At 41.0% G+C, this 15,491-nt stretch overlaps 1 protein-coding gene across 2 annotated transcripts; it reads left to right on the forward strand.

Annotated features, from left to right (window-relative positions):
• Window positions 1-3,452: 3,452 nt before the first annotated feature.
• elf2a (E74-like factor 2a (ets domain transcription factor)) lies at window positions 3,453-14,917 on the forward strand. Of its 2 annotated transcripts, none has more exons than XM_051421239.1 (9): window positions 3,453-3,754; window positions 5,672-5,755; window positions 6,569-6,857; window positions 9,634-9,741; window positions 11,256-11,369; window positions 12,142-12,225; window positions 12,570-12,762; window positions 12,877-13,131; window positions 13,677-14,917. In XM_051421239.1, exons 2-9 carry the CDS (start codon window positions 5,681-5,683, stop codon window positions 14,230-14,232), a joined length of 1,674 nt encoding a protein of 557 aa, XP_051277199.1. In that variant the 5' UTR covers window positions 3,453-3,754; window positions 5,672-5,680; the 3' UTR covers window positions 14,233-14,917. The 2 variants fall into 2 exon arrangements, with proteins under 2 accessions (XP_051277199.1, XP_051277198.1); XM_051421238.1 differs by having other exon boundaries at window positions 3,454-3,754; window positions 11,253-11,369.
• The last annotated feature ends 574 nt before the right edge of the window (window positions 14,918-15,491 follow it).

Consider the following 15,491-nt stretch of genomic DNA (forward strand, 5'->3'; position numbering starts at 1 on the left):
ATTAAAAAATAAAAATAAAATGCACTGACAATGTGTTAAGAAGGTTTGTGGAACTCTCTCTCACTCTATTTTGTGGTATAAAGTACAATATTTTCAAGGTTTGACTTTGAAGTATTCCAAAAGTATTCCTGTTATACTTTTTTGTAATCCAATGAATTATGTTACAAAAATAATCTGACCTAACACTGTAAATTAACAACAACAAAAAACCTTGCTAGAAATAAAGCTCTTGATGACTTAAAAATTTTTTTTTGCTACTGTTTCCATTTCCTTAAGGTATTATTAAGGCAGGGGTGTATCCAGATGGGGGGGCTTGGGATGTCGCTGGCCACCCCTGAAATCTGATTGGCCATCCCAAAGGTCAACTCCATTATCCTTCCCTCTTCCACAACCACTGTCTTTCAGAGGCTGTAGCGGACTTTGTTAAAGTTAAAGTGAAGATACTGGTAATAATGAAACTGGATAACCTAATGCATCCATTAGTACCAATCATGTCATGTGACCTAGAGGCTAAATAATGGGCCAAAGCTAGGCAAAATTTTGCTGATGGAAAAACTGGCATAGCTATTTTAAAAGGCATCCCTTGACCTCTGACTTTTTAATGAAAATGGTTTTCTATGGGTACCCACATAGCATAAAGTGGGCAGGTGGTATACACAGGTGGACTGGGGTCCATAAACAGAGTTGGAATTGCATAAACTGACAATAACTGGAAAGCTGAGACACATACTTCATGCCACCCCTGCATAAGTCAGTGTCCAACGTGTGACAAAGAGCCAACATCAGTTTCCATCTCATAAATCAAAAGTAGATAGGCAATACAATATAGCCTTGCTCAGTTCAAATTGGGGGTTATGCTGCCACCAGTAGCTCATGGTGGCTAATGCTATCTAATGTAAGAAGACATAAACAGATTTGTAATTGATATTAATTGATATAGTTCACGTACTTAAATGTCTTTCAATTTTTTCAAGCAGCCTCTGAGTGATGAGATCTTACATGAACACATTAACAGGTTTGGTTGCTCACTGGTTTTAAGTGGGTGGGACTTGCTTTGAAAAAAAAGATTGTGCACCAATCACGCTTTAGCATCATTTGAATCAGAATGAGAACAGTTGGTGGTTTACTGTATAACATCTGTTAAACCCACATCCGCCCAGGTCTGATGAAGAAAATTAGAGTTTTTAAATGTAAAACTTCTAATGATTAATAGCCAAAGATGTTTTTTTTTTTTACTTTGATGTTGCTTACTTGATTATGAATATTTAATGTCAAAGAAAAACAGACTTACAGCCAACTTTTCAGGGTCTTTAATGCTCATCTTCTTGTTTTAGCATTAACCGTAATCTCTTAATTTCACTTCTGAACACAGTTGTCACTGTTTACCCACTGTTTGTCACATAGACTTGCTTTAAGGAATTTGCCACTGAAACATTTGTTTCCACCCAGTACAGCAGAGTTTAATGGAATCTAGTTTGTCCCGTTTAAAATGATGAAAAATGACTCGACAGAAATGTCTCTGTCCTGCAGCGGTGGAGGAAGTATTCAGGTCCTTAAAGTAGCAATAGTCCTGCACTGAAAAAGTATATATTGTATTATTGAATTATTACTCAAGCTTTAATGTGTAAGTAGCATTTTAATGTTGTTGATGTGGCTACTATTTTAGATACTGTTGGGTAATTTAATCTGTAGCCATGCATCAAAATCTACGGAAGCCCTAAAGGGCCGTGCATTCATACATTTTATTTCCTCCGTTTTCCCGTCATAACGAGTTAATTTTCTCGAGATAGCGAAACTTTGTTTTCCCGAGATAACGATATAATTAATTTTTTTTGATTGATTTAACTACGGAGATCAGAGTAACGGCTGGCTTGACCGCAGTTATCATATCACAGTCATTATCTCGAGATCAAGAATTAATTATATTGTTATCTCGGGTAAACAAAGTTTCGTTTTCTCGAGATCTCGAGAAAATTAACTCGTTATCATGGAAAAACGGAGAACATAAAATGAATGAATGCATGGCCCTTTAGGGCTTCCGTAAAAATCAGCACACCATCATGTGAAATCTTAATCTGACTTAGTTTTGCAAAAATAAAAACATAAATCTTCTTCTTAAAGAAAAAAGGTTCTGCAACCATAACTAATATTGACAACAGACTAATTTCTTATGTTCTGAAAATAATAAACTTAAATAAATTAAGTGCAAGCAAAGACTGAGTATTTTGTGTTCATGTTTAAGACAGGCTTTGTGTCATTTCACGTCTCTTTACTCATTTTTCTATTACTGGAGAAATATCACCATTTATTACATCTGTCAGTTAAACATTTAATCTTGGGATTTTTGAGACTGATATCAGTTTTAGAGGGGAAAATTCACCTCAGATAAGGCAGCTGATAAAGTGAATGTTTGAGCTGGAATAAAAATAGACCTTTTCTATGAGTAATTTGCACCTATATGACTACTCAAAGGTACAAATAACTTTATATAACATTATTGTCAAACACAGCACACTCTGCTAAACTCTGCAGTGACACTAATATATTACCACAAACATTCTTTTCTGCATTATATACCATAAACATATTTTCATAAGGGCACATATAAGGTAACATATATGCCTATATGTATTGATACTGATACGTCTGTGATATATCGATCAGGCTCCAATTCATTCTGTGAACTCTACTCCAGCATGGTTTATTAGAAATAGGTTTAGTAATGCTGTTTACACCAAATAGCTACCTTACCTATGTCATGTAACATAAAAATAAAAACATCAAACAATTTTTGGCCTCTTTTTAGGTGGCAGGAGTGACAATCTTCAACATGTGTTCTGGTTTCAGAATGATGAAGACAGTTAGATACAAAAGTGATGTATGCTGTGCAGGATGATGTTTTTCCTGGGCAACCATCATCTTTTTTCTGTAAATGGGAGCATGGGAGACCTTAGTTTGGGAAATGCGGGGGCCTACTTTGTTTACAACATCTGGATCTGCCCCTGCCTTTAATAAGTAATCATAAATGAATAATCTTATACGTGCCTTAACAATCATTTGATTAATGAATCAACTGGTTTACTTGTTGTTGATAAGATGTTCCTTTATTGATCCCTTGTAGGGGGAATTCAAATTAGCAGTACAGGAGAATGTAGTGCAAGAGTAGAGAAAGAATAAAATACAATATATATAAAATAAGATATCATAAAAACTAAAAAATATATACCCCTTATACAATAAAGTGGAATATGGTCCAGATGGACAACTGGGTGGGTTTCTGTAATTACAGAATGAAATCATAGTATATCTCTATTATTATTATTATTATTATTATTATTATGATGATGATGATGTTGTTTTAATGCAGGGGGGAGTTACAGGCTTCCATGTTGCAGACAGGACATACGAGGGAGCTCACTGTTGATGGGGTTTGTCCTGGTGACGTCACGGCGGTCTGTGCTGGCTCCGTCGTAGCGAAGAGGCGGCGCGCCGGAAAGCTACAGGATAGCCACCAACGAGCAGCAATCCAAACACTACTTCAGGGCCTTTATCCGCCTCCAGCCCGTTCGTTCAACCACGGGCCGTCGACAGGTGTCCGCAAAGTGATTTTCGAGGGACAAAGGACTTGCAAACACTTGTTTATGCAAGCGAAGTCGGCATTTTTGACCTCGTCAACTTGGCTAACGTTAGCTAGCGCCAGGCCCAGCTAGTGCTAGCCGTGGAGCTTACTTTTCGCTAGCAAAAGCAAAACAAGGTAAGGGGAGGAAAGTCACTGCATGGACATATCAGCGGGCTCCGGCAGATCACAGCTCTCTACACATGAGTCACAGTTTGCTCTATTGGCCAGTCGGTGCCTCGCTCAACTATTCATTACATGTATCATGTTTGTTAGCCAGCTAGCGCTATCTGCTAACTGTTCCGAGTTTAATGCTAGCCATTGCTAAGTTATTGGCTGTTGGGTTTAAAGGAGAATGCGGTGTTCATGTACTGTTACGGCATTGAATATGTGACGCTACATAACAAAGTGCAGACTGCTAGCAGAAGTAGAGGCTAAGTTGATTAAGTGTTGTTAAGTAAGTAGCAGAAGCATTACGGTTGGCTAACTAGCTATCTAGCTGGGGAGTTTGTGGCTGCAGACTCAGTGACAGACAGACAGACAGACAGACAGACGTGCGGACCCGCTCAGAACGTAAACATTAGCGTGTACGGTGGGAACGGTCAGAGCCCGCCCGCCTCTATCACACCACTGACCTACTGGACCCCGGCTGTATCTTCACTCTTTCTTCCTGTTTGAATGGCGTTTAGCCAGCTGTACGGCTTTATTCGCTGTCTGCTGAGTTCATGTATCAGGAGGAACTTTCACAAGTTTCATTGTACTTTTAGCCATTTCGGTTATATTACTCGGTACACCAAACCTTTGATCCATTACTCAGCTTAGTTCATTTATTCGTTATGTCATATATTATCACATTTTCACTTTATGAACTAGTTTATGCTCAGTCTCAACCTGAGCTTAAACTAGTTATTGTGAATTTAAAATATCAAATTTAGTGTTATCTAATGAACAGCTGGCAGACAGGTGAAACCTGCAATCATGCAAAGGAGGGTCAGTCCTAAGCTTTTATGTTATACACTTATCAAACTTACCGTATGGAACATCAACAACTTTATTGTTATCAGCAATTTAGTTTCAGTTATGATGGTCTTATTATTTTTGTTTGCCCCTATATTGAAAAAGACAATATTCCAACTGCATGGCTGATAAAAATGAATATTCCACGAATATTCCTGTTGATGTACTGTGTGTCCTACAGAGGCATTTTCCTCCCTCCTTTTCCTCCTCTTTCCCTCTTTTTCAAACGGCAGTCGTGTTCCTCCCATGGTAAACGTGGAAGTGCCCATTTTGCCTGTTTGCATCAAGAGACGATTAAAAAAAAAAAAAAAAGTTTCTACCAGTGGCTGACTTTTTCAACCATACAAACACAACCATGCACAGCTCTACTCCAGCCTGGCAAACTGTTGGCTTGATGGTTTGTTTACAGCACACAGAGCTGACTGTAAACAGACGGGTAAAGCTCCCAAATGAGACACACATTCTCTATACATGTCCAAAGAATAATCCTAAAACCCTAATTAGGATTAGCCAAAAGGAATCTGCTGTTTACATGACCCTTATTTGGACTAATAGTGAAGAATTGTTGTGCATGTAAACATAGCTGATGTCTCTGGTGTTTGTGAGTCTCCTCCTGTGTTGGTTGTTGCAACGTGCAGCTCTAGTATTAAGACGTTCTTGTCTCTTATTGATGTTGAAGAAGGTCAATGACTGACGAGCATTTTCAGTAAATTTAGTGATTAGTGAAATAAGTTGCCTGTTATTGGGTCAGTTATAAACTGGATTTAGCAGAAGACTGGAGCTACCAGATTACTTTAGAGCGGATCGTGGCATCCTCACAACAAAGATCACAACATTACTGGGTCTAAGTCATGAGGAGAGTGGGCACCCATGGGGCTTTCACATGACCCCACCCCCTACAAACACACACACACACACACACACACACACACAAACTTGACTATTATGAGATAACCGAATCATACTTAGAAATCTTTCAGCTCTGTTATGTTAGCGCTGTCTTTTCCATCCTGACTGCCTGTACTTTTGCTTTGGCAGGAATGAGTGATGACCTCGGTGGTAGTGTCAGACGGTGGAGGGAACATAGTGGAGTATGTCACTGTGGTGGAGGAGCCCCAGCAGGTAAGCCTGTGTATCCCCGCAACGGCTGTCAACAAAGTAAAAAAAAAAAAAAAAACCCTGTGTTGAAAACATTATAGGAAAAGATAGTAGTGGTTGCAGAGTGACGGGAAGAAGAACAGAGTAAAGTGAATTCAGCTTTGATGTACATGAGAAATGAGCCTGATGCCACGAAGCCAGGGTTGACAATGTATAGCTTAGTGATATACTGAGCAGAGTTGTAACAATTTGTAATTCCATTGAGAATAGCCAATTAATAAAGTTAATATCTTACATTTGGTGCTTTCCATAAAATCTAATTGAAATCAAATGACAAATTTCCCCGTTTTGATATTCGAGAAACTTGGACAGCAATATGACAGTCAGCATGGATCCACTAATCGAGAGTTGCATATTTCATTAGGGATGTCCCGATCCAATTACACATTTTTTAACTGATTGCTGTCAGCTATATTGAGACCTATCCCATCATCACAGCTGTGTTTTTACTTGCAAACCTTTCATGCACAGCAACACAACGAGTGTATTCGCCATCAACTCTACATGTTTTACATGTATGTAACACGTTTATAATAAAGAATAATAATATGACCAACTGACACATAAAATAAACTTTTCACGCTTAAAACAAATACAGAACAAAAATTACCATCAGAAACCAAAGAGTCCCCCCCCGTACCCCCCATCAACCCATATGCATACTGGACCATCTTTGGAGATTATATAACATAGCCACTGGACACACAACAACTAACTAGCTGTACATTTTTACTTCACATCACTAAAAATCAGTTTTTCAATTCTTTTAATGTTCAGTGTGAGCAGCAGCCAGTCGAGGAGGAAGAGGAAGAGGAAGAGGTGGTCCAGCAGGAAATAGAGGCGGTGATTGTGGAGGGCGGCGATGAAGTGGAGGAGGATGTGGAAGAGGAGGAGGAGGGTGTGGTGCTGCAGGAGGAGGGATGTCCGGCGGTGATCGTGGAGGAGGTGCCTAGCGCCCAGGTGGAGGAGTGCTACTCGGCGCAGGTCCTGGTCTACGATGACGAGACGTACCTGATGCAGGACGTGGCCGAGGAGCAGGAGGTGGTCACAGAGGTGGCCGAGACCGGTGAGTTCTTCTATAAAGTGGATGGATTCAGAGATAATTGTGGTTGTTCTGAAGAAGGGGGTTGGAGTGAATTTTACATTAAGGTTATTAGTTGACTAAAACTAAACTTAAATGAGTAGTAATGAAAAACTAGACTGGTCAGTTTGGTCACATTTGTCAAACAAGCATGAGGATAGGTGTATATGTTGATTGAGACATGACTTTGAGTCATTAGGCCTCATGCAGCAACAATCTCCTACATTTCTCTTAGCTCTAGATTAATTCAATTCAATTCAATTATAAAGAGAAAAGATAAGAGAAGTCAACTCCAGATGCACCAAATGTACTTAACCATCCAATGTAAGGGCAGGTATTGTTGCGTTATTGTGTTGTGTGCAAATACTCTGGCACATGTACCAGAATATCCACCAAAGATAGTGGATCCATAGATGTACTTTAATGATCTCAAAATGTTATGTAGTGTTACAGCAGCAAGTTGTCTAGGCAGTGCACGACAACAAATACACAGTAAATATACATATACCAGTCTAAGAGAGTACAAATAAACACACAAAATAAATGAATTCTAATGTCTCAATACAGAGTATAAGAAAAAACCCTAGCATACTCCATAAATATAAGATATCGATGATATACATGATGAGATACTGATATTTAAGATATGTATCTCAGAGAGGAAGCAGCAGTGAAACCAAATTACTGTTAAATAAACTTAAATGTGATTTTCCACAGCGTCACTTCTGGAAGTTCACAAACCCAGCAATAGCAAAACATCTGTGATAGTGTCAGCACAGGAACACGCAGTAACTGGAGTACTTACAGGTGTGGAGGCACAACATTTGACAACCTGGAGAGATTATTGCTCAAATCTGAAAGTAGTCTTTCGTCTGTCTCATACAGTAGACCTCTGCGTAAGGCAAAAGCATCCAATTTATTATTAGTGGATATACATGTGTTTTTTATGTTCCTCAAAATTCCAACTTATGTTTTCTTGCATTGGACAAACAGTTTGTGGACTGAATACAAGAAGGTTTTTTCTTATCATGGTAAGAGTGCTCTACCACTTGTAAAATGCTCTTGGACCTAAGATAAGGGCAAAAATAGAAAGCACTGGTAAAAACCTATTCTGAACTGAAACTGATTAAACCGAAACTGAGACGAGTAAACCCACTCTGGAAACTACCAGAAACTAAACTAATTGAAAATGATAATTAAAAAGACAGAAATGTCTAACTTCAAGTTAGACCAGAGTTCCCACGTGTCCTGGAAAACCTGGAAATTTAGAGACTAGTTTTCCAGTCATGGATGACCAAATATTCTGGGAATAATCTCCTTGTCTAGTATGAATTTCCTCCTGATGTGCTGTGGTTTGACGTTCAGTTTGCGGGGGGTTGATTGATGAACAAACAGATCATTATCTGCCAAGTCAGAAATGTTGTCTTTCAGAATTTGAACTGTTTTGGGTTCTGATTTCCCACAATGCTGCTGACAGACGGTCTGATTTCAACCATAGTGAGTTAGTTTTTAGCGTCTTGTCTCTAACCGTAGATAGAGATCACACTGACTTTAGCTGCAGAACAGACAAACGATAAGATTCACACCCCCCAGCCGTGTGCTGCTCTATATTCTTCCTTTTTTCTTGCTTTATCGTCAGTGTTTTTGTTAGGAAGAAACAAACAAATGCTGCCTTTTTCTTTTGTTTGTCAACATTGTTGTAGGATGGACCTCAAATTTGATTTGTTTTGTTAAAGGACAAACTCTATCAGGGTTTAATGTTTAGGTTCAGTGTGAGTGCCCATGCACCACAGCGTAAGAGCCTAGAAGCCGTATGTTTTTGCTATGCAGAAAGGTTTATTATTAAAACATGTTGTGTTGTTAAAGCAGTGTCTGACCAGCGTAATGTCATAAATGAATAAAGCCTTAATGAAAACAAACTGTAAAGGCTGTGAGCTGAATGGACTGTTGTTCTGTGAGCTAAAGGAGAGATATCTGCAGAAAGCCTTCCTATAACTGGAAGATGTTGTGATTTGATTTTACATGGGATAAAAACCTGTACGAGTGTAGTTAACATTAAGTATATTTGCCCTGATAAGCTGGGTGAGGGTTAGGGTCACTATATTAGCGGTAAGAAGTTGACCTGTCAGCCCTGTCAAACTGCTCTCCACCAGTATGTGTGACAGCAGCGCTGTTTGTCAACCTTATGAGTCGATTTAATATTTCACAATGGATTTTTATGATTGATGATTCTGTGGCAGTGTAACACAGATGGCATTATGTAAGGAAAACAGTAAATTCTGCAGCTAATAGTATAACTTTATATGAATCCACACAATGCTGTCTGTTTTGCTAAATGTCATTGGACTTCAGATTGCAGCCAACTTTGTTTCTTTTATTTTGAAATCTAAAAATATCTTTTTAATTGACTCTGCAGTCTGAACCTATTCATCAGAGACAGTTGAGCTGCTGTTGGTGTGTGTGACAGCAGTAGACTGCCCTCTGCTGGCAGCAACGACATCTAGCTATTTCTACCAGATTACAGGAAACAGGAAGGGAGGAACAGACTGCCTCTACAAACCTCAAACAAGGAAGTCAAAATTTCAAAATAGTCACTGCTGAGCTGTTGTGAACAGAACCGTTTCTCACCAGAAACAGGATCTTTGTGTTGTTATTGAAAGTCACAGGTGTAGTTGCGTTGCATCTCCTCAGAGGGCATGTGTTGTTGTGTTGTCTGCAGAGCTCTGTGAACTGACAACCTTCTCTCTGCTCCTCTCCTCAGTGGAGATGTCGGGTCACGACATGGTGTGTTTTGACAAAACGTTTGAAGCAGCCGAAGCTCTCCTCCACATGGAGTCTCCTGGAGGACTGCACAACGAACGCAACACAGGTAAACACACCCTCCGTACTTCCTCTTCTGTTTGATAGACCAAGTCCAAGAACTGCAAGACGATATGACCATCACTATCTGCTGTCTGTGGTCACAGCACTTAGTGAGATGTTGTTTAGCAGAGCACCAAATAACTTTATTTTTACTTTTGTAACACTGTAGTTGTGTAGATGATATTAAACACAACAGATTTACCCTAAACTTAATCACAAATGGATCGTTCAAATAATGCAGCTGCTCATCCTCCCAGAGTCCATAAAGAAAAGTGAAACTTGAATTGTATACATAGTAGTGCACTATGTACTGCTTTGGTTCAGTAGCTAAGGGCTGCAGCTAACAATAATTTTCATTGTCAATTAATCTGCCAATTATTTCCCAGATGAATCAGTTCATTGTTTGGTCTATAAAATGTCAGTCCAAAACCCCCAGATATTCAGTTTAATGGGATATAAAACATGAAACAAATGCATGAAATGTTCATATTTGAGAAGCTGCCATTTTTGTATGAAAGATTTATGGTTTCACAATAATCATCAGGACTGATACATTCTGATAATGAGAAATTGATATTATGATTTATTGTTCTGATAATAAAAGATTAATTATTTTGTGAACAGCAAAAAAAAAGATCCAAAATATTCAGAGTGATGCTTCTTCTCTGAGGAATGCATCTTTGACCAAACATAAATAGCACAGGTCCAGCTGTGGAGAGAGCACATTAACCTGATGAGCTTTTCACCAGCTCACAGGATCAGATCACATATTAGTCGGTGAAATGAATTTAGTCATGGGACAATACGAAAATGTCATATTTGAATCATCAAAATATGCTTAAAACTGCACCAAGACACTAAAACATAGTGGAATGGCTTTACCTTACATTTAGTTAAGAAACAAATGTTTGTATTAAATGACAGATAGGCACCGTATCTTACTGTTGTTCTTTAGTTTGGAATCCATAATATTTCATTAATAATAACTGGCGAGCTGAGCCTGCAGCCATGGTGACAGGCTTAGGATTTTGGAATGACTGGGAGGATTTGGCTCCCCTTGTGGCGATTCAAAATAAATCAGGAAACCAAATAGGACCGTTTGTAGCACTGTTCCGTAGTAAGTGAGACAGAGTTTTTAAGTCACTCCTGATTCACAGTTCTCCTCGTAATGAAGTTCACCTCAATGAACATGCTGTTGTTATGGCTATACTGCATGTGATCATATCTACTGTCCTCCCATCCTTACTGTAGACGCACTTGATTACGTTATTCAAATTGCTACATCGGAAATTCAGTCCACATATTATGAAGTACTTCTTCACAATTTTGGAATACAAAGCTATACATAAGAAGACATCACAACTAGTTATGAGCATTTGCCAATTTAAAAAAATGTTTGTGTCATGTATTTAAATGATACAATACTAATATCAGTCTGTAATGACAACAAATGTCACAGTAGGGCATTCACATGAGCCAGCAGAAATAGAATGGTATGAATGTTTGGTTTGACCCCAGCAGAGGATGTGATGATGGAGACGGTGGTGGAGGTGTCTACAGAGTGTGGACCCATCGAGGAGGAGTCCTTCCCCATCCCTCCTGAATGTGAGCCTGCTGCCAAGAAGAAGAGAGGAGGTCAGTGTCTCTGTAATACATCTGGTGTAATATGTAAACAATGTGTTCATTAACAGTTAAACAGTTCATACACAGACTGCATTCTGAACAGGAAAAGGTGGCCTGGCTTCCTAAGCTTCCAGACAAAGGCATGAAGCCTTCACAGTTTGAACCTGCAGCTGTGGTTCGGTAGCTGAGGCCTGAGGTTTTCTAGAACAGACCAAGGACCCCATGGTTGATAGACAGATGGCACAGGGACGCCCTGCTACATATATTGTAGTGCGTGCTAAACCAGGGTTCCTATAATGCACTGTAGTATCTCGTCACCGTGCAGAAAGAAGTCCTTAAAGTAACAGCTTTCAGTCTCCTTGAAGGGAAATCCAAACTTGAGATACTAATCAGAATATTTTCAGCTCTTCTCTCGTTTGTGCTTACCTGTAACCTAGCTGCTGAGTCAGCAGCAGTTGTAGAAGGCACTTCATCAGTGGTTTCTGAGCTGGAAGGGATGTCACAGTCTCATGCTCAGGAAGTTACAGAATGATCCACTGTGGCTCATAAGAATGCCATCAGTGTGGTTGAATTGTTTTAATGGATTTATTTTATTCAAACCTTCAAACTATTATCAGACAATAATTTGGTGGCCTCAGCAGTGCAGTGGGGTAGTGCACTACAAGGCTAACATACATATCAAGCTTGTCTGAAAATGATACAGACTTACTATATCATGATCTGGGGAGTGTGTGACAGATATTAAACATACTAAGTGTTGACATTCTGTGTGTGTTGAGTGCAGGTGGACGCAAGCCCAAGACACACCAGCCGGCTTCCAACGGCTCCTTTGAATTGGGGATTAAGAAGAGACCGCGGGAGGGAAAAGGTTTGTCTCAGCTCTCAAGTCAAAGAAGTGCACGCAGGGGTTGTGCTTAATTCTATACAAAACAGACCTATAGAAATATATACAATTCTATACAACTCTGCTCTGTACCGTGCAGTCAAAAGAAAGGACTGTATGAGCAGATCTACACACTATTGCAACCACATGAAATAAACTCCGTACTCACTGAATGAGCCACATTAAGATGAAAATCAGAAAAATCATGGACATGGCTCAAATGTTTGACTGTATCTTTTGTCCATAACAGTGGCAGTACATTATGCATCATCATTTGTTTTATGCAACATCAAGTCCTGGATCATGTAACTGTGCTGTGTGTTCTCAAGGCAACACCACCTACCTGTGGGAGTTCCTGCTGGAGCTGCTGCAGGACAAAAACACCTGTCCCAGGTACATCAAGTGGATGCAGAGAGAGAAGGGCATCTTCAAACTGGTCGACTCCAAGGCCGTGTCCAAACTGTGGGGCAAACACAAGAACAAGCCAGACATGAACTACGAGACCATGGGCCGAGCCCTGAGGTCAGCCCGTCCTCTACACACCCAACTGTGAAGTCCTGAACAGAGTCTGCCTGTCATATGTAGGAACACAGCTTTGATATCCGTGTGTGTGTGTGTGTGTGTGTGTGTGTGTAGGTATTACTACCAGCGAGGCATCCTGGCCAAAGTGGAGGGTCAGCGACTGGCCTATCAGTTTAAAGATATGCCCAAGAACATCCGGGTGATCGATGACGAGGAAGACGGAGAGGAGGTGGAGGACAGTGAGGGCGTCATGTCCAGCCAGCAGCGGGCTCACCAGCAGGGCCCCGCCAGCCTCGGCGCAAACTCGCCCGCCACCACCCAGCCTCAGCAGACCTACGTCACTGTTATCCCCGGCAACGCCACCACCAGGTATCACTGTATCATAAACATGTTTGTAGTAAGGTTTAACTCAGACAGATGGTTCATACAGGACAGATGGACTCTGAGATTGTGAAAGAAAAGGAATATGAATAGAGAGTTTAAACCTTATCATCTGATTGGCTGAGTGCTGATCATGTGATTGCTGTTGAAACGATAGACTTGTATCATGTGAGCAGTAAGTATGTCTTTAATTGTGATAGGGACATCAACATTTCTCTATTGGTGCTTCGAACGTGGTTCTTCTTCTTCTCTCTTTAAAATGCTTCAAGTTTGACTCCCCAGTTGTGGCATTGTATCATATGCAGTGAAAAGTTCTTAAGAACTCCAGCTGGTGCCAAACATCACAGGCATTGAAAGTGAAAGTGAAGCAGCTAAATGGAATTCAGCCATGGTTCAGATCATTATTTCCACCTGTGCTTTTCCTGCTGTGACCTGTGGAAATGTGGAAATGTGCTGTGTGAAACAGTCCACCATGCACACTGCAGCTGTGGTGGATTTGTAATGACAGTTACTTCCTGTACTTCCTCCTGCAGGCCCATCCGAGCCATGCCGTTGGTCATGACCAACTCGCTAGGTCAGGTGACATTAAACTCCTCCTCCATCCTCACAACGGGAGTCCCGGTAACGGTAGCCAACGCCTCTGCCGGCGCTCCCCCCAAACTGGTCATCCAGGCTCTGCCCACCATGCTGCCCGCCGGCTCCAAAGCGGGAGAGAAGATCACCATCATCACCATCCCGGCCAACCAGCTGGCTACGCTCATGCAGGCCAACCCGTCGGGCCACATCACGCAGCTCATCCAGGCTAAACCGCTCACTACGCAGTTAGCCACCAAACCTGCCACCACCGCGTCTACGGTGCAGTTAACGGCGGGCCGGCCAACGCCGCAGCTCATCCTGGCTAAACCGGCAGCGGTGGCCCAGCCGCTGCCACAGCTCTCTGTTCAGGTCAGCCAGCCTCATCCCGCCCCACCCAAAACCCCCAACCAGCTCTTGAAGCCCTCCAGCGGTCAGCCCGAAGCAGCACACTCAGAGGCAGCGTCTGAGGCTCCGCCCCCCTCCAGCCCATCTGCAGAAACCCCATCATCCTGAGAGCACCGCCCTGAGCCGGGGCCACCAGTGGGGGTACAGGAAGTGACTGTGGACACTGCTAAAGGAAGTGCAGGACACATCCCCCACCCCCCTGCCACAGAGTTGCTCTCTGATTGGCTCAGACTGTCAGCCTGACCCTGTCTCCAGGGAGACGCCTGCTCTTACTCTGGAGCTGCTGAAGCCCCACAAAGGATTAAAGGGACTGTTGTAGAGACACACACACACACACACACACACACACACACACACACACACACACACACCCTTCAGAGCTCAGAAGACATGGGCAGCCTTAGATTGTAAATGAAAAACTCCTTTTTGTAATCAAATGTAATATAAAAGCCTGACAAGACTTTGTTGTAAACAGAAATGTAAAAAGCATTTTGATACTCAGCAGGTGTGTATCAGTACAGATGTAGTTTGAATTCATCTCTTTGTTTGGGTCTAATGGTTTGTCTGCACACTTGTGTTACTCCACAGCGCTGTCACATTCTCCCCACACTTTTTTTTTTTTTTTTTACTGTTCATAAAAAGGGAGTGAAAGGATGTCTGCGTCAGGATCAGAAAACTAAATGGTGTGCTCCACATCTGAAGTATAATATACTATTTTTTCTTGTACTATCAGTGTATTGAAGTAGATTTTACTGAAATATGTATTATAAAAAAACAACAAATGTGAATTCAATCTGTCTGAAGTCGTGTTATTCAGCTGTCTGAGAAATGAAATGCTAGGTAAGTACTGAGTAAGCGTTGTTGCTGCTTTTTAAAGAAATGCTGAGATTGCATGAAGTACAGTGTACAGGTCAGAGAGGCGCTGTGCTGCGGTCACATGTGGACCTAGTGTACTGTCTGGGCAGCTATTGGCTGGGAGATGACTGTACTGCTCAATTTCTCCTAACTTCAGGTTTTTAAGAAACTGAATAGAAAAACAGGAAAATGTGCTACTAGGAGTTTTCAGCTGGTTCAGTCTGTTTTAATACTGATCTCTTTAAATACGTTGATACATTAACAAACAAGAACACCAGCGAGAACATTGGCTATTCCTATGGTAATGGCAATGCTACCACAGGGCCAGAATCCATAAAAAGTGAAAGTGTTACTGCGGAATCATTTGTAAGTATTTCACAATGTCTAACATTCTGAATGGCTCAAAAACAGTGAAACTGTAAAGGCAGGGTGTCTGCAGGTTCTTAAAAAGTCAAAAGTTTAGTAATCCTTAAAATATCAGATTTTTGACAGGTCTTACAAATGGATTGGAT

This window comes from Dicentrarchus labrax, unplaced genomic scaffold, assembly GCF_905237075.1.
Source record: "Dicentrarchus labrax unplaced genomic scaffold, dlabrax2021, whole genome shotgun sequence".
Classification (NCBI taxonomy): Eukaryota; Metazoa; Chordata; class Actinopteri; family Moronidae; genus Dicentrarchus; species Dicentrarchus labrax.

Bases quoted from the DNA above. Each gene is read 5' to 3' on its own strand.
- elf2a (XM_051421238.1), top strand. From the start codon at position 5,681: ATGACCTCGGTGGTAGTGTCAGACGGTGGAGGGAACATAGTGGAGTAT. The intron at 12,226-12,569 runs GTTTGTCTCAGC...TGTGTTCTCAAG, and splicing joins GAGACCGCGGGAGGGAAAAG to GCAACACCACCTACCTGTGG. The intron at 12,763-12,876 runs GTCAGCCCGTCC...GTGTGTGTGTAG, and splicing joins ACCATGGGCCGAGCCCTGAG to GTATTACTACCAGCGAGGCA.